The sequence below is a fragment of the Pan paniscus genome, chromosome 12 (genome assembly GCF_029289425.2).
Source record: "Pan paniscus chromosome 12, NHGRI_mPanPan1-v2.0_pri, whole genome shotgun sequence".
NCBI lineage: Eukaryota > Metazoa > Chordata > Mammalia > Primates > Hominidae > Pan > Pan paniscus.
In genome coordinates, this window is record NC_073261.2 from 53816299 (window position 1) to 53836232 (window position 19934).

The following is a 19934-nucleotide window of genomic DNA, read 5'->3' on the forward strand; positions in this document are numbered from 1 at the left end:
GAAGCTCCTTGGCATAATTTTGTGCTTTTTTAGGATAGGGTTCTGGCCACAGTATTCTTATATGCTCAAAGGTTTAGAAAATTCTTTATGCTTTTGCTAATTCTAGTCACTTAAAATTATAGGCCTTCCAGTTTGTTGGTGTTTCTGTGGTGTTTAGTCTAGCTGCATAAAAGCTCATATCCAAATGAATTCTACCCTTCTTTTCTCTGAATTTTGGGAAGCAACATAGTTCTGAAATGCACACTGGTGAAAAATGTTTGCCAGACATTTCCTGGCTTATAGACATAATATGGGCTGTCAAAATTGATCCTCTGAATGCAAAGTCAGTGCTCCTTCAGCTAATCATTTGTTGTCTTCTCTTTGCAGAAAAATGCCTGGTACATTTTAATGACTTGAGATCTAAGTAATGCTCAGAAATGGGCACCAAGTCCCTGCATTCATTTACCAATACGGAGAAACTATTTTGTACTCAAATAATTAGTGAGAAAGATATCTAAATTCCTTGCAAATCTCTGTCAAACTCTTTTTGGATGATCCATCTACTTTGAAAGCCTTCTTAAGAGAAAAATAAATGCCGTGTAGGTGTATGAGGGAGAGAGTGTGTGTGTCTGTGTATTTGTGTATCTTCTGGTGCAGCTGTGGGAACAATAGGGCTGGAGTGTACTAATGCATTTCTATTTTAATGTGCTGTCTTTATCAGCAGCAGAGGTAAATCTGTCATAGTATATCGCTCCTCTTCTTGAGCAGAGGGAGGCAAGCAATCTTTTCTTATAGTGTATTCCCCTTTTCTAAGGGTATGCTTACCCAGCAGTAAAGCTGGTAGAGTTATCATATTTTTACCTGCAGATAATTTTTCTTTCCTGCCTTCCTTCACTAGTAAGTCTTTTAAAATAGTAGAAAATATTTATGAACTCTGAATCCTTTTGGGGGAAGGGTTAGAAAAATATTAAATGAATGTATCTGTTAAAACTTGAATGGCATCATGCATTTTAAAAATCAAAATATCCTTTTTTTAATATGTAAAGGCATTTTCCTTATGTGCCATGAGAGGAACTTAACCATTTACTTTTCCGTTCTTAGAGACTTTCTTTTACCTGAACTAAGATGTACTAGAGAAGAAGAAAAAGATATCCTAAAAGTCACATCCTGGTGTTTTGTAAAAATTTTTGTAATCAGAAATGTTGATGTTTCTTTTCATCCTCATCATCTAATATTCCCATATCTATGCTAAATCTGTATATCTTCTGTAGTAAATATTATCTGTGGGGGCTCATAATATTTTTTCAGGGGGCCTTTGATTAATCCCATTTTAAAGTTTATATTTATTTTGTAACATCCTCTATTTTCAGACTCTTTTTTGTCATCTATACATTGGTCTCATGTGTTAGGTGCCATATTTATAGAATATAAATGCTATTTAACAACAAATATATTCCACAAACAAAAACTAGGAACTATTGCTTTGATTGAAGCTGTTAATTGGTATTATAAAAATGTAAGAATCATGTATTGAAACGAACAGATTAGCCATATGTATTGGTATCTAGTGGATACCAAACGTGGATGCCAGTAGGATCCATTAGATACCAATTCATGTGCCTAATCTATCAATGATCTCTAATTGTGAATGTGTATTTATAGAAGAATGTAATAGTTGCTTCCATTATATCTACCTCTGGATACTGAAGTTCAGGCATCCTCACATTCTTTTACTAGCTCGTTATTTATCCGTTATTAAAAAATGTATCCTAGTTCTCTTAGTTTATGTAATATTATAATATGCTCTGAGGCACAGATATCTTAGTTATAGAATGTAAAATCTTACCTACTATTTGATCCTCTGGAAAAAGGTTTGAACTGGCAAAAGGCACTAATGCTCTCCATTCAGAAACTATTAGGGAATTAGGCAGCTGCTGTCCTTGGTGATGAAATTATTTCACGTGAATTCTTAAGGAAAACAACTAGTTAAAAAAGCAGGATAATCTTGAATATACTATTTGTGGCTACTATTTGTATCTTCATAGATCTATTTGAACTTCTAGAAAAATACAGACTCCAGTATCTTAAAGTCTTGAGTTCCTGACTGCCAGGCAGAGGAAATGTTTAACTATTCTAATCATGTTTCTGTATCTCAGAAAGAAAGCCCTTATGAGAGGAAATGACAACGTCCTACCACAAAGTTATCTCTTATCAGTTATAGTTGCAGTCGATAATGATTTGTCAAATTTGGACATGTGTAAAATGCAAGGGCTGTGTTATTTTCTTTGGAAAGGAAAAATTAGATGAAGCTGATAAAGAAGGAGTCATGGCTTTTGTTAGGAGACAGAAACCATTAGAAAGTTATTGTTAGCTTAGGAAAGTGTCCTTGGACCCCTCCCTCTGCCCCAGCTGAAACCTAAACCTGCTTGAATCATTCTTTGCAACTTGAGGGGAGACAGGGTCAAAGAAAAGGAAGAAGTATGAATATAGCTTTGACAGAGAGTTAGTATTTTAAATGGAGATCAAGATGTGGACCTTAAAACAACCCATTTCTGTGAGTTGGGAAAAACTACATTTTCTTCTGATACTCTTCCCCACCCCTTTTTATTTAGATTTTTGAAAGTTCACTTCTTATTCTTCCAAACCTGTAGCATTCCTTCACATCCAATGTATGTTGCTCTTCTCCTTTTGCCCTTCTGTAGTTGTGATTCTTTTTCATTAGTGGCAGCAGAGAAAACACATCTTGCGCTAAGCAACATGAGTCAGTGCATACTTTACATAGCTTTATCCTCACAGCACTCTTCTTGGTTCCTCACAGTGTTCATTCCTAGTGTTCTTCACAGAGGGGAGCATAGAGGAAAAATGATTTCTAAATATTAGGCTATTTTGGGAGTAGAGGTAAAGGTTGTGAACGGAAGCCCCATTTTACTCCCTTCTCTTTTTGTCTAGATTTCTGTGTACTGCTTTCAAAGCAGGCAGTCTTATGCTTAGGAAGACTTAACTGGATGGTGGTTCCAGTGGCTAAGAAATAAGAGACAATACTTACAAGTGAGAGCACTTTAGCCAGTTTGAAGCTGATAGAATGATGTCACAACAGCCTCAGAGAGAATAGATTTGGTTGTAAATATTCGTTGGAGATGACAAAAAATGGCCTTTGTCTCCTTTCTAAATATATCCATTTTTTTTAATAGTATGCCCAGATAAACCAGTCTCAGCCCATTAGTAACAAAATGTCTTTGTTATGGGGCTGTGTTAGCTTATTTATCACAGATTTCTAGGGAAATTCTCCCTTAATTTAGATGTTCATTCTACAAGGATGGGTCTGACATATAAAAGGGCTAAGGCCTTGTCTGAGGAATGGCTACAAGCAGTTTCCTTTTGAGTGAAACTATGGTTCTGAGATGAAGTTAAACAAAATAAGCTACATGAAGAAGAACATATAAACAAAATTATGATTGAATTTGCTACTCAAAATTATGTAAGAAAAATTCTTTAAACTTTTTGTAAATATGTAACGAAGAATTTAAAAATCATTAATTCTAAATAAAAGAAAAACATGTCATTTCCTATACAGATCAAACTTTTAAATATTTTTTCATATGCATGTGTAGTTTTTATATAGTTTAAATACTATTGTGAATATCATGTTTGATGTTTTAAAATTTTTCTTCTTTTGAGAATGTGTTTTGCTTAGCTGTAGGCTTTGGTTTTTTGGCAAGATAAAAGAAATTTTCCTCATATTTTGGCAAGATAAAATAGACTCTGGTTTTCTGTCAAGATAAAATAAATTTCCTTTGGGTCTCTACTTTGCAGTCCAAAAGAGGAGACTGTAAAGATGTTTTAGTGTTGTGATCATTTCAAATAAGAGTGCCTAAAATGATCACCTGTGGACTCTTTGTGTTATTAAGATGAAAATGAGTGTCCATTTGCACTCATACAATTTTTATATGCTATTTAATCCTATTGTTTTTTAAACTGCATGCTGCACATCTCTCCATATTTTTTTTCAGTAATTTGCAATGCTCATTACCTCTTCTTAAAGTTTTTTTTTTTTTTAAAGTAAAGTTATTCTTGGACCATGGTATAGGATGTTGACCATCTTACTACCAGTTTTTAGATTCACTTAAAAGTTTGTTGTGTGCTTACAGAGTATACAGTGCTATCAAGGAACTTAAATATAGAGATTTAATCTTTGCTCTCATGGGTGTGAAGCAGATGAACAGAATAGTCAATAAGTTTGAACCCATAAATATAAAGGTGTGATGGTTCCAGAAGGAAAACAACATAGGTGTTGTGCTGTTGAATTTTAGAATTAGTAGATTTCATTAAGAAAAGTATCTTGGTAAAGAAGCTATGCCCCAAAAGAAGAAATGAGGTTTACTTTATGAAATAAGGGAAAATGACCTTGTAATTATGAATCAGCCCTACCCACTTTAGATGTGCCTACTGCTTATATTCTGATGAATTATATAGTTACCAGTGTTATAGTAAAAACTGGTAGGTCTTTATTTTGAATGTTTCTTTATGTAATTTTTTCATTTTCTTTTTATTTTGTTTTGTTCAACATTTAGTTTCAATATTTCCTTTTATTATTAAATCCCTATAAATCAGCTGATTTTTTTTTCAACTTAGGTAGTCGAGACCAAATTATGAATTACTCTTGTCAGATCACATAGCAAATGAATTTTGGCATTGAAACTAGGCTCCAGTTCTTACCTGATTTTTTTTCTTTTACTTTCTCTTTTGATGTCTAGGTTTAATTAACATACACTATTCACATTAAAATATGTTGGTATTACTTCTTGGTTTGACTTTTCCATTCTTTGTCTTATTTTTCACATAATCTCCCCTCTTTTCATAGCATATTTCTGTATTTTGATTGCATGTTGACTCAAGTATTGACGAATTCTTGTGTTCTTCAGAAGTTGGCTGGCAGGCCGTGATTCATATTGTGTGGCAAGTTTTGTTTTTGACTACTAAAACTTAGTTTTTTATGTACACTATCATGTCTTTTAGAAATCAAAGTTGTCATGAAAGGTGTATTCTCACATTGTTCTTATTTTCCCTTTAGAGTCCCATGGTCAAAGATATATCTCTAAAGGCAAATGCAGGATTGGTGCCACCTGTTTCTCTTTGCTACCCATCCTTGTGGGCTTTGTGCCAGCCTTGGTGTATATCTTCACGGTTTATTAATTCTATGGCTAAAACATAAGAACTAGGTCTTTGGAAACCTATTTTTTTGTTTGTTTTGTATTTCTCACTTACAAGCTAGAACTGGCCTTTATAAAAAGAACCAAACACTTGAGTAGTAACAATTAATGTAGTTGCTTTTAATAGCTTTGTTTGAATTTTTTTGTTATAATCTTGTGTTTGCAGGTACCTGGGGCCCAAGATTTGGTGGATTTCTCTCCAGTTTATCGATGTCTACATATATATTCTGTCCTGGTGAGTCTTTATCTGGCTCTGCCTAATAAAGATGTCCATTGAGTTCAAAACTTTGCTCTCTCAACTTTTGGTAGTTTTTCTGTTTATTATTAAGAGTGAAAAATGAGAAAACTCTTGTTGTTTAAGGACTGTTAATTATAAAAGACAATTTTGAATCTCTTATGTTTTTATGTAATATGCTATGGCTAGTGACATTTCTTAGTCATCAATAAATCAGTAGCTTATGACTAGAAATAGTCTTACATCCAGATTTCTGTTTTTAGTTTAATAATGTAGTTATTTAAATAACAATATTCTGTCTTTACACATTAAAATAGTATTTGTGAAAATGTTTACTTTTTTATTCCTAATGACAATTACTCCTTTTGTCATATAAACCATATGGAAAAGGGAACCTCTCTGTGTGGGGGATATTATAGATGTTAATAATATTCTAAGAAATGATCCCTTTCTCCATTTTGGTAGTACACTCACATGCAGACACATAGATACACAGAAAGTGAGTCAAAAATGAAACTCTAGCAACCAAGACAAATTGGTGAGAGAAGCCTATTATTGATTTTTTTTTTTACAGAAACTTTCAGTGGTGCTTATATCAGGTTGTTTTTAATATGTTCAAGTATGTCTTATTGCCCAGTCTCTTATCAATTTTTATTTGTGTATATATATATATATATATATATATATATCTTTTTTTTTTCTTTTTGAGACAGAGTTTTGCTCTTGTTGCCTAGGCTGGAGTGCAGTGGCGTGATCTTGGCTCACCACAACCTCCGCCTCCCGGGTTCAAGCGATTCTCCTGCCTCAGCCTCTCGAGTAGCTGGGATTACAGGCATGTGCCACCACGCTCAGCTAATTTTGTGTTTTTAGTAGAGATGGGGTTTTTCTATGTTGGTCAGGCTGGTCTTGAACTCCTGACCTCAGGTCATCCACCGTCTGGGTCTCCTAAAGTGCTGGGATTACAGGCGTGAGCCACCGTGCCCGGTCTCTCTTTGTTTATATATTTAACATAGTATCACTTTGTCATTACTCCTGACAATTTGGGATACTGAGCTATGGACTTTATGGTCTGAAATATTTTGTGGTAGTTTTATTGGTTAGATTAAAAATCAGGTAGTTTCCTCTTCTCTCCCTCTCTTGCCCACTTCTTCATCTTCCTCTTTTCTTCTCTCTTTCTCCTCTGTCTTCCCTCCCTTTACACTCCCTCTCTCTCAATCTACAATTCCTTGTTGTTTTTTTTTAAATAGGTGGTTAAAATAGTGAATAGTAAAAATAATGTGTAGCCTTATAATGTGATTTTTGTATTTACATTTGAATATAAGTATGTCTCACAGGTTTAAATGTCCATACTAGAATCATGTAACAGTGGAGAGGCATTAGAATTGAATTTAATATTGCAGTAGCAGCAATTTCTCAGAAGACATTCTTTTTTTTTTTTTGGTTTTATAAAGAAGCTCTGAATATCTTACTACTAAAGTAACATATACTCATTTAGAAATTTTAAAGTTACAAAAATTAAATAAAACATAATACATGAAAATAAAATTATAATTGCCTACGATTTCACACCTAGAGACCACCATTATTTATGTTCTATGTATTTTCGGACATTTTTAACAAAAATAAAATTAATATTGTCTGATATATGTACAATTCTTTTTTTTAAAAAAGATTTAGGTTTGGGGATACATGTGAAGGTTTGTTACATAGGTAAACTCATGTCACGGGGGTTTGTTGTATAGATTATTTCATTACCCAGGAATTAAGCCCAGTACCCAAAAATTATCTTTTCTGCTTCTCTCTCTCCTCCCATCCTCCACCCTTCACCCTCAAGTAGACCTTACTGTCTATTGTTTCCTTCTTTGTGTTCATAAGTTCTTGTCATTTAGCCCCCACTTATAAGTGAGAACATGGGATATTTGTTTTTCTGTTCCTGCATTAGTTTGCTGAGGATAACAGTCTCCTGCTCCATCCATGTTCCTGCAAAAGACATGATCTCATTCTTTTTTATGGCTGCACATGTACCATTCATGTTATATAAAGGTGAAGCCAAATGTAGATTGAATTGTATCAAGGCATCTAAAACAATTTGACAATCTTTTTCAATCACAGGTATAGATAAGAAATCATATACATCTTAGACTGTGACACTCTAATCAGTTCATAAAGGCCCCCCCCCCCGGATTTTATTTTGTTTCATTATATTTTTTTCCGTTCATTCATTGTTTACAAGCCCAGTTGTCTCTCATCTCCAAGAACAATAACACTAATATATGTAATATATGGTCATAGATGTTTAAATATCCTTGAAAAATATATAGTGATTTGTATATGTATGTGCTTTTAATTTACTCAAATGATGTTGCGCTATGGATCTAGTTTGCATTTCTCTGGTTATTAGTAAAAATTGTGCTTTTCTTTATAGACTAGTGGATCTTTTTAGATTTTTATTCTATAAAGTGCTTATTTTTAACCTTTGTTCATTTTTTTAAATCGGGTTTCTTGTTTTTTTCCCTCCTTTCTGAAAGAGAAATTTCAGAAATTCCTCATATATTGTAGATACTGACAGTTTAGAATGTTTAAAATGTCCTTTTTTCACAATTTGTCACCAGACTCTAAACTATGTCTATGTTATGTTCAATGAAACAGAAATATTTAGTTTCCATGTAATCACATCCATCAATTTTAGCCATATAAGTTTAAACTTTTGAGTTTTTTTTTAAAATACCTCTTTATCCTGCTGTCACAGAGTATTTACTTTATACTACATTTAATATTTTACCATTTAGATTTTCATCTTAACCCATCTTAGGTTCATCATTGTATATAAGGGGACTTTAGGAAGTTCATGGAAAAAAGAAACTAAAACATAAAAATAAAAAATATAAACTTTGTTTTTCAACAGAAGCTCCATCAAGTTTAAGACACTTTTGTAAGCAATTATACCAGCCATTTAGCCCATCTCTAAAGAACTGAGGGTCCTAGAAATTTAACCATGTCAACGTAGTCTTTTGTACATTACTAACTGAAGAACGATAGTTGCTCTTTAAAGGCTTTTTAAAAATAGGAAACAAAAAGAAGTCAGAAGAAGCTAAATCAGGACTATAAAGTGAATGTCTAATGATTTCCCATTGAAACTCTGGCAAAATTGCCCTCATTTGATAAGGGGAATGAGCAGAAGCATTGCTGTAGTGGAGAAGGACTATATAGTGAAGCTTTCCCAGGCATAGCTCTGCTAAAGCTTTGGCTAAAAGTCTCATAACAAGCAGGTGTTATTGTTCTTTGGCCTTCCAGAAAGTCAACAAGAAAAATGCCTTTAGCATTTCAAAAATCTGTTGCCTCAACCTTTGCTCTTGACTGGTCTGCTTTTGCTTTGACTGGACTACTTTCATCTTTTAGTAGCCATTGCTTTGATTGTGCCTTGTCTTCAGGATTGTACTGGGAAAGCCATGTTTCTCTTCTGCTATAGTTCTTCAAGGAAACTGTATTAGTCTGTTGTCACACTGCTATAAAGAACACTGCCTGAGGCCAGGTGCAGTGGCTCATGCCTGTAATCCCAGCAGTTTGGGAGGCTGAGACAGGTGGATTGCTTGAGGTCAGGAGTTTGAGACCAGCCTGGCAACATGGTGAAACTCTGTCTCTACTAAAAATACAAAAATTAGCCAGGCGTGGTGGTGGGTGCCTGTAATCCCAGCTACTCAGGAGGCTGAGGCAGGAAAATTGTTTGAATCTGGGATGTGGAGGTTGTAGTGAGCCGAGGTCATGCTATTGCACTCCAGCCTGGGCAGCAAAGCTGGGGACTCACTCTGTCCCTTGAAAGTTGTGTGAAACTCCAGCAAAAGAAACTATCATCAGAAAGAACAGGCAACCTAAAGAATGGGAGAAAGTCTTTGCAAGCTACCCATCTGACAAAGGGCTAATATCCAGAATCTACAAAGAACTTAAACAAATTTATAAGAAAAAAACAGACAACCCCATAAAAAGTGGGCAAAGGATATGAACAGACACTTCTGAAAAGAAGACATTTATGCAGCCAACAGACATATGAAAAAATGCTCATCATCACTGGTCATCAGAAAAATGCAAATCAAAACCACAATGAGATACCATCTCACACCAGTTAGAATGGTGATCATTAAAAAGTCAGGAAACAACAGATGCTGGAGAGAATGTGGAGAAATAGGAATGCTTTTACACTGTTGGTGGAAGTGTAAATTAGTTCAACCGTTGGGGAAGACAGTGTGGCAATTCCTTAAGGATCTAGAACTAGAAATACCATTTGACCCAGCCATCCCATTACTGGGTATATACCCAAAGGATTATAAATCATGCTACTATAAAGACATATGCACAAGTATGTTTATTGTGGCACTGTTCACAATAGCAAAGACTTGGAACCAACCCAAATGTCCATCAATGATAGACTGGGTTAAGAAAATATTGCACATATACACCATGGAATACTATGCAGCCATAAAAAAGCATGAGTTCATGTCCTTTGCAGGGACATGGATGAAGCTGGAAACTGTCATTCTAAGCAAACTATCACAAGGACAGAAAACCAAACACCACATGTTCTCACTCATAGGTGGAAGTTGAACAATGAGAACACATGGACACAGGGCGGGGAACATCACACACTGGGGCCTGTCAGGGGTTGGGGGTCTGGGGGAGGGATAGCATTAGGAGAAATACCTAATGTAAATGACGAGTTGATGGGTGCAGCAAACCAACATGGCACGTGTATAGCTATGTAACAAACCTGCGTGTTGTGCACATGTACCCTGGAACTTAGAGTATAATAAAAAAATAAAAAAATAAAAACAAAGAAAGTTGTGTAGAACTTACATATGCAATCTGAACTCACTCAAGAAAAGAACACTACCTGAGACTGGGTAATTATAAAGAAAAGAGGTTTAATTGACTCACAGTGCTGCAGGCCTAACAGGAAGCATGGCTAGGCAGCCTCAGGAAACTTATAATTATGGTGAAAGGTGAAGGGGAAGCAGGCAACTTCTTCACAAGGTGGCAGGAAAGAGAATGAATGTGAGGACAGGAAAAATTGCCATTTCAAAACCATCAGATCTTGTGAGACTCACTCACTATCATGAGAACAGCATGGGGGAAACTGCCCCCATAATCTAATCACTTCCCTCCCTTGACACATAGGGATTACAATTTGAGGTGAGATTTGGTTGGGGACACAGAGCCAAACCATATCATAAATGGTTCAGGATCTTGATCCCCCACTTTTTTAAAATTTCCATTGAAAGTTCTCTGCTCTTTTCTGCAGCGGATCTGAGTGCAGTGGTTTTGCATTGAGTGGAAAGTCTGCTTGACTTCCATTTTTCAGGGAGAATTGTGTAATCTAAAGCTATTGAGATGTCTATGGTGTTGGCTATTGTTTGTACTGTTAATTATCAGTCCTCTTTAATTAGGGCACAAACAAGATTGTTTTCTCAAAAATTGATATGAATGGTCTGTCACTGCAGGCTTCATTTTCAAAATTGTCTCATCCCTTCTTAAAACAAATATCCACTTATAAGCTGCTGATTTCTTTGGGGCATTGTCTTTATAAACTTTTTGTAAAGCTTCAATGATTTCACCATTCTTCTACCCAAGTTTTACCATAAATTTGATATTTGTGCTTGCTTCAATTTTAGTAGAATTCATGTTGCTCCAATAGAGGCTCTTTTCAAATTGATGTCTTATACTTTTTAGTGCCTCAAACTAGATCCTGTTCAGACATATTATAACAAGTTAGTACAAGCTTATTTTGGTGTAAAATATTTTGAAATTCCTGCATAGTTTTTTTATAATATGCATTTTCCATGAACTTTTTAAGACCCCTTGTATAATATGAGGCTTTATTTTTTTCCATATGATGAATTCAGTTTTATCAATTCCATCTACTACATAATCTGTATGTCACTCAGTGATTTCTGGTAGTACCTCTGGCATATACTAAATTTCAATATTTACATTGTTCTGTTTCTGAGCTCATTTTTTGTTATATTTTATAATATATCAAAATAGATGGTATAAAATAAGTCCCTTCTCATGTCTCCTCTTTAAAATTGCATTAGCTATTTATAGATCTTTATTTTTCCATATATATGTTATAGTAAGTTTGAGATTATTCAAAAAGTCCTTCTAGAATTTTGATTTGAATTGATTGAATTTGTAGTTACATTTTGGAAGAATTAACAGTTTCATAATGCTAAGTCATCCCAGTCATGGAAGAGGAAGATCTTTTAAATTATTTAATTGAGCTTTCCCCCAACCTCATGTTAATAGTTTTGGGCATTCTTTGTTAGATAAATAGCAAAATACTTAGTTTTTGTTGTGGTTTTCTACTTTATTTTCTAATTAGTTATTGCTGATATTGAGGAAAACTATTGATTTTTATAGGTTGATCTCACATCTAGAAACCTTGCTCAACTCTTTTATTGGTTCTAATAGTCATTTGGGTTCCTAAGTTTTCTGTGTAGTCAATCATATTGTCTGTAGATAGTGACTTTTTTTTCCTATATCTCATTATTCTTTTTATTGTCTTACTGTATTGACTGGAATCATCATTGCTTTGTTGTTCAGTAAGGTGATAGTAAGACTCTTTGTCTGATTTCTAATCTTAAAGAGAATATATCTGACTTTTTTCATTGATTAATCATTATATAGCTTTTTGGTAAATAATTTTTATTTAGTTATTCCTAGACTCTTGATAATCTTTTAAGAAAACATAAATGTGTGTTGAATTTTATTGAATTAGTTTTCTATACATATTAATATATTTATTCTTTAGTTTATGAATATGGTGAATTTCATTGATAGATTTTTTTTGATATTAATATCCTTGTGTTTATTAGATAAACTCAATTTGATGAGCATGTGTTACTACTTTTATAACATCCTGTAGAATTTAACTCCTTTTCGTTGTTGCTTTATTTTTTATTTTTGTGTTTGTGGTTTGGCCATATGTAATACAGCCCTGAAATTTTCATTTTTGGTGTGTTGTCCTTAGATGATTTGTAAGTCAGTGTTGTTTTAGCCTCATTAAAATTAGTTGGACATCTCCCCCTTTTTTCTATTTTATGAAACAACTTAGATAAGAGTTATCTGTTCCTTGAAAGTTGTGTAGAACTCACACATGCAATAATATGCATTTTTCCTTTGCCACACACTTACTCCTTTCTTCCTTAACATTTTGTTTCTGTGCTCCATTATTTTGTTTACTCTCTTCAATCGTATGTTTGGATAAGGGAATTCACGGTTGTAATTAAGCCAATAGTCTATAGAAAAATAATCATGTTTATTCACATCAAGTTTTAAGGTTAAGAGTAAGCTTCATAATTAAAAATTTAATGAATTTTTTTCCCTCAAATAACATGAGGTCTGTGAAATGGCTAGTTTATTTTGTTTAATGTTATATCCGCCAGTACCAACATTACTTGGCATGTGGTAAGTACTCAGTAAATATTATTAAATAGTTGAATGAATAAATAAGTGGTAACTAAAGAATCTAGTACATTTGTTTGAACATATGTTAACTAAAATCTTATTATTTGTTTCCTTGTTTAAAAAAACACTTACTGAATTTCTCTTCTTCATGAAATCAATTTGGAGAAGCAAGGATGTATAAAAGTTAATGCTTTATGCTTTAATATGATTACATTACACCAGGAGAGAAGTTACATTCTTTGAATGACTATAGTATGACCGCATTGTATCTCATCACTGTGTGTATGCTAGTTTTTATAAGCTATTAAGATTTTAATGGCCGGGCGCAGTGGCTCACGCCTGTAATCCCAGCACTTTGGGAGGCCGAGGCGGGCGGATCACTAGGTCAGGAGATCGAGACCATGGTGAAACCCCGTCTCTACTAAAAATACAAAAAAAATTAGCCGGGCGTGGTGGCGGGCGCCTGTAGTCCCAGCTACTCGTGAGGCTGAGGCAGGAGAATGGCGTGAACCCGGGAGGCGGAGCTTGCAGTGAGCCGAGATCGCGCCACTGCACTCCAGCCTGGGGGACAGAGCGAGACTCCGTCTCTAAAAAAAAAAGATTTTATTATGTTTGCCAGGTGCGGTGGCTCACGCCTGTAATCCTAGCACTTTAGGAGGCCGAGGCAGGTGGATCACAAGGTCAAGAGATCGAGACCATCCTGGCCAACATGGTGAAACCCTGTCTCTACTAAAAATACAAAAATTAGCTGGGTGTGGTGGCACGCACCTGTAATCCCAACTACTTGGGAGGCTGAGGCAGGAGAATCGCTTGAACCCGGGATGGGGAGGTTGCAGTGAGCCGAGATCGCGCCACTGCACTGCAGCCTGGGTGACAGAGCGAGACTCCGGATTTTATGATATTAAAATATGACAGATTTTGCTCAAGTGAACTCCAGTGGTGACTCATGAGTATTGAAATAATTTACTCACACATTTACTAGTTGTATGTTGTTAGGCTACCTTTCTCATACATGAAATAGGATAATAATTACCTACATAGTACAATTAATAAATTGAATAAATAGTGCCTAACTCAGTCACTGGCATGCATAATTGGCATTTAATAAATGGCAGTTATCCAAGATCGCGCCATTGCACTTCAGCCTGGGCAACAGGGTGAGACTCCGTCTCAAAAAAAATAAATAAATAAAATAAAAAATAAATGGCAGTTATCTCGTAATTGTTATGTATCTCTGATGCTAATGGTTAGACACAGTATTGGTATTTTTAAAAGTGTTTGGCATAAACTATAGACATGTAGATAGGGGTTCTGGTCTTTGTCGTCAATATACAAATTTTTAAAAATTTACATATTCTTAATTGTACGATGACCATATGTAGTCCTAAGCTATGTAGAAACTAAGGCATACTGGTTATTATTTAGAGATAATAAAGCTCTAGAAAAGCAGGAAGACCTTAAACTGCCCATTTAAAAGTAAATTATACACAGTAATATTCCCTACTGTTGAAGTATTTTATATTCATAAATTTTCTATAGCAATTAATAAGGCATTATTTATATGGCAGAAACAGGTCTCTTCTCCCATTCACAGTAGTTCCTAGTTTTGAAAAGGTACAGTTAGTGGTAGAAACTCAGTTCTATTTTCTGGAGAATATATGTTTATTTTCTGGACATTGATTTTCTAGGTCTATAGGGACTTTAAATAAATACTCAGATATCTCCATTAGAAAAGGAAGGACCAAAGCATGTATAACTTCTAGTGCTGACTCTTCATAGCCTTTTTGGGGCTGTAATTTGTTACCTCTCTTTCTTTGTTATCCCATTCTCAAGTCACAAATTGGCATTACTGCATGGTAAAGGATAGTTCCTCAATATTAATTACAAAGATTTTTTAAAAATGGATTACTTAATATAAATGTTTGTAATTTTTTTTTCTTATTTTGTAATATAATTAATATTACTGTTGGAACTTAAGAAAAAGGATTTAGGAATAGAGAAACGGGGATTGAGGAGAAAATAAACCATATCTCTCGCATTCCTTTACATTCTAATGCTTGTCTCTACTTCTTCCCTTTTCATTCTCTCATCAACCCTGTATATTTATCTTCTGTTCTTAGCACTATCCTGAAACTGTATTTTCCTGGACCTTTTGGCTCCAACTTTGTTGATCATTTTTGCCTTATAATTCTTAATCTCTGTCTTCTTTTACAGTATGTTTTTCTAATTCTCTACCAGCCTTTCTGATACTTGTTGCCTGTTTTGGTCTCTGTGAGCTTTTCTTCTTCTTAGTGTCCTTCATTGTTCCCAGGGTTTTACCCTTGTCCCGCTTTTCTTTGTGTCTTGCCTTTCTTGAATGATATAATCTATTCTCATGATTTGGAATCCTAATGACTTCCAAACCTATATCTTTAGTCCTCAGCTTTCCCTTGAGCTTTGGACTTATATGTATTGCCTAGTGAACAGAACCTTTCGGATATTCACAGGCAGCATAAACTCTGTATCTCCCTGTGTTTTAAAATGAAGGCATTATCTCTTGCCCCTCCTGCCCATCTGCATTTTTAGTTATGTCAGATAATAGTATCATCTATGTAGTCACCAGCCAGAAACATAAACTCTTGGGTTTTTCTGAATACCATCCAATCTCCAAATGTTATTTCCTAAATACAGTTTTACTCCATCTCATCTTTTCCTATCCTAAAATTATTGCCCTAGTTCAGATTCTCATCAGAATTATTGAAAATCGTCTCCTTATCTGGTCTCCCTACCATTATCTTAAGCCCTTAACTCAGTTCTCATTATAGTCATAATAATCTATTCAACATACAAATCTGATATATGTGTTAGCTGCTTACAATTCTGTGATTGGTTATCTGTGGAGTAAAATGTAGAAGTATAGAATACAATATAGTATATAAAAGTATAGACGGTCTTCCATGTCTTATCATCCATATTTTCTTACTTTACTTTAATGATACTAAAATGCTTCCAATTCTTTGAATGTATGCCTCTCATTCTTTCCCTTCTACCTGAATTACTATTCTCATTTATCTTACTAGTTCTTATTTATTTAAATTTTTTTATTTTTATTTTTTGAGACAGCGTCTCACTCTGTCGCCCAGGTTGGAGTGCAGTGGCGCGATCTTGGCTCACTGCAAGCTCCGCCTCCCGGGTTCACACACTTATTTATTTTTTACTTGTGTCATCCAGCAGTTTTTTCTAATGTTTCAGCTTGAACTCAGTGGACCCCCTACTCCTTCACATAGGATTCAGTGTATATTTATATTACTGCTTAACTTTATTATATCATCATATTCTAAATGTGTTGTTTTTCCTCAATAGATTGTAAGCTGTTTTAGGGCAGGTATTATATTTATTCACCTCTTTTTAGTCCCAGTACTTAGCACTTAGTATTAGTAGTATGTAATAATCAGTAAATGTTTGTTTTTGATTTTGAACGATAATTACTCTCCTTTTGACCTGCAGATGAATTCAGTATTTTAGTCACGGGGACTGTTACACAATATCAGGGCTGGGACCTATATGAGGGAAAACAGTTCTATTGGTGTCCAACGGAAGGATCATAACATAAGTAACAAAAAGTTCTAATATTTTGTCATTTACAATAGTGTTTATCTGAACTTTTGGCCTGGAGGATAACAAGGCACTCTTTGAATAAACATGGCAATATTTATTATTTTTAGTGAAACCGACCTTCCACTCACCCCCCTTTTATGGCTTTGCTGCTTATAAATTCCCAAAGGATTATTTGAAAAATCCTACTTATATCTGCCAGCCTTATCAGTAGGTCAGGAGTTCATGTATTGTAACAGGAGGTCAGATTTCGGTCATGGTCTTATAGATGGGGCCAAGCACCTGCAAATTCTTCCTTTGGTGACTAAAGTGAAGTACAATATCAAACAGGCAGTGAGACTTTTCTAGGAAGTGCTGAACTTTGGCAGGAAGGGCAAACTTTGGCAGGGGGAGGGGAGGGAAGAAAGTGAACAAGGGTCAGATAGTGGTTAATTGAGACATGGTCTTTGATAAAATAATGCAGTGGAAGTGTGCAGGGCAAAGGTAGAAGTATTTTATGGAATCATTTAAAAATTTTTATATGGTTTAAGTCTTCACATTCACATACAGTTTAGATTTGGGCAGGTAAGGGGCAGGATATAAAATATCATTTTATAGTAATTGAAAAATATGTTTTTAAAGGGGAAAACTAAAAATTTTACTGTTAAGCAAATGATGAATAATAATAATTTGAGGTTCTTGTATGTAGTGAACTGGTAGTTATAAAGACGGGTGGGCTATGTGTCTGATGAAGACAAACTATTCTGTCTTGTAGATATTTATGAACTTTATTGATTCAGTCGGCCCTAATCCTCAAACCCAGCTCAATTTGGACAAAGATCTGCATGTACTTTAAGCTCCTTTATACAATGAAACATCTTTCTGAATCTGCTTTCAGTTCACTCCTCACCCTTCTATCACTGGAAGGGTGTATGTACATCCCATAACAAGTAGCTTAGGTGTCATTAGGAGAGACTAGAGGGGCAAACCTATAAATATACGTATCCATAAGCTTAGTTTGTGAGTCTTGTATGTGATCTTCTTGTGGTTTCTTGATCTCAGCTATGTACATCACCTTCTCATGAGCAGTTTAAATTCCTAGATTTAAAAAATGTTGACAAAATGTTCACCTTTGATTAATGTTCTTTTCTGCGTATGTGTTATACTATAATAAAAAGTTTAAAGATTTCTGACATCTTGGGTCCAGCGATAGCAATTAAAATACATGGACATTTTTAGCAATCCCCCAGTATTATATGAATCATAAGAACTTCATTTTTATTGAATTCTGCTCCATTCACTACAGGAGACTATAAAATACCCTAAGATATGAGGGAATTGAGAATATCATTGTGCAGTGAATTCATTATTACAAAGGCTCTATCAAGTACAGTATTTCTCTTAAATTTTCTTAATCAAGGGGCCTCTGAGATTTTACAAAAGCTCTGAATGCTTTCACCAGGCAAAATGCACATATGTGCATGCATGTGACATTTGGCTTAAAATTTCAGAGGCTTCGCCAATTCCCTGAATCTCATCCATAGACCCAGAAAGAATCCCTCCTCTAAAGGGAAGTACAGAGTTAGGTTTCAGGTATCTATTGACTACAGACCTTTGCCCCAGAATGGCTTTCCCCAATTCCATTTGAGTATCTCCTTGTATAAGCCTCATAAGAACTCTCTACCACCTTGTCTTTTTCTTAAATTTGGAAGCCTTGCCAAAATCTAAATCTAAAAGCATATTTCAAAGTGACCTTATTTCTGTGTCATAAATCTTTATTCCCTGAGCAGCCATTATGCATGGCAAGCTGATGACCTGTTTTTCTGTTAGGGGTAAGTTAGCCTCACCAGTTAAACTAATAGTTTTGTCTCCTGAATTCTTCTGCTTAAAGGGATGCAGAGCAGAGATTTAGAAACAATTATGAGAAGTGTTATTAATTGATCTCCCTGAGCATAGTAATTGTGTTACATTTCAGAATATTTTTCTACTAATTTGCTTTTAATATATTTTTTGAGGACTTGGCTATAATTAGAAGAAGTTAATCAGCAGCAGAGCTAGAATTTACTCATAATCTCTCTCTCTCTCTCTTTTTTTTGGAGATGGAGTCTCACTCTGTCGCCCAGGCTGGAGTGCAATGGCGCCATCTTGGCTCACTCTGCCTCCTGATTTCAAGCAATTCTCCTGCCTCAGCCTCCCTAGTAGCTAGAATTACAGGCACGTGCCACCACGTCTGGCTAGTTTTTGTATATTTAGTAGAGATAGGGTTTTGCCATGCTGGCCAGGCTGGTCTCCAACTCTTGATTTCAGGTGATCCGCCCGCCTCGGCCTCCCAAAGTGCTGGGATTACAGATGAGAGCCACCATGCCTGGCCATAATCTCTTTATAGTCCCTTATGGCCATTGCAGGGGTATAGGGTAGAATGGTGTAAGATGGTCAATAATCTTCCTAGAACATGGTTCTCCCACTCTAATCTGAAGATTTCTACTGGTATAGTCTATACTGGAAGCTGGGAGAAACTACGGAAACCATAGTCATGTAACCAAAGATAATAGCAAGGAAAGGATTAGGAGAGTGGAAAAAGGAACAGACAGACATAAGCAGTTCTAAGTGACATGTTTCCTGAGGTGTTAAGATAATTTCTTAATGAAATTGTTTAAAGAACTTTAGTTGCTATTGAACATTACAGTAAAGCACTTGGGAAATAAATAACTCAAGAGTCTAAAACGCTACTGAAGTTTTCATTAAAAATCATTAGTTTTAATATTCTCAAAGTTAGACTTAAGATACTTTTGTAGTAGTATTTGAAGGGTTGTTGTTTATATATATTAACATAATAGCATCTTGGATTTTATATAACACTTTGCTGTGCAATTTCATAGTGCTTCATAAACTTGACTACATTAAATAAATGATGTGGTAAATATGGGGAAAACACCTCGTTATGTAGAGACTACCTCACTCTGAATTGTGTTATGAAATAGTTCCTTTTTGGCACCAGAGTGAAGATTTTAGGGTTCTTGTTCTTGCATTTTTACCAGATGCACTGTTGCTATTTAATAACAAACAAATTTAGTGTAATTATTTAATAACCCATAAATTTAGTGTTAAGAATTGGAACATACACTTAAAGTTAATCTGAAGGATTGGGTGTATTTTCGATAGTCGATTTGATTTTTTTTTAAATGAAATACTTCAAAAAATGTAGTCAAACATTTTTGGTATATCTTGATATGAAGAAAATTGATTGGCAAATGAAAAAAAGATACACATCAGCCTCATATCATTTTTGCCAGTGCATCTCACCAACCATTGATCTGGCAGTGAAAGGTAATAAACAAATAGATCTGTTACTGGCATTTTAGCTTTTATTAAAATTGATAGTGCTTCCCATAGCCTAGTATTTTTTTAAAGAGGTGTCTTGATTCTATTTTAAATCTTGGAAATTTTAAAAATTAATTTTATGTAACTGTAGTAAATAT

The 19934-nt window shown here is 34.8% G+C and overlaps 1 protein-coding gene across 3 annotated transcripts in view; it reads left to right on the forward strand.

The window, feature by feature from the left end:
• The window catches only part of EXOC6B (exocyst complex component 6B), a 652998-nt gene that overhangs the window by 261239 nt on the left and 371825 nt on the right, over positions 1–19934 (forward strand). For all 3 annotated transcript variants that reach the window (XR_010109257.1, XM_003808189.4, XM_055107798.2), the window contains one exon: positions 5356–5424. Coding sequence is in view for 2 of the 3 variants with exons in the window: in XM_003808189.4 (XP_003808237.1) it covers positions 5356–5424 (69 nt within the window). In the remaining variant the exon portion in view is untranslated. The remainder of the gene's footprint in view (positions 1–5355; positions 5425–19934) is intronic.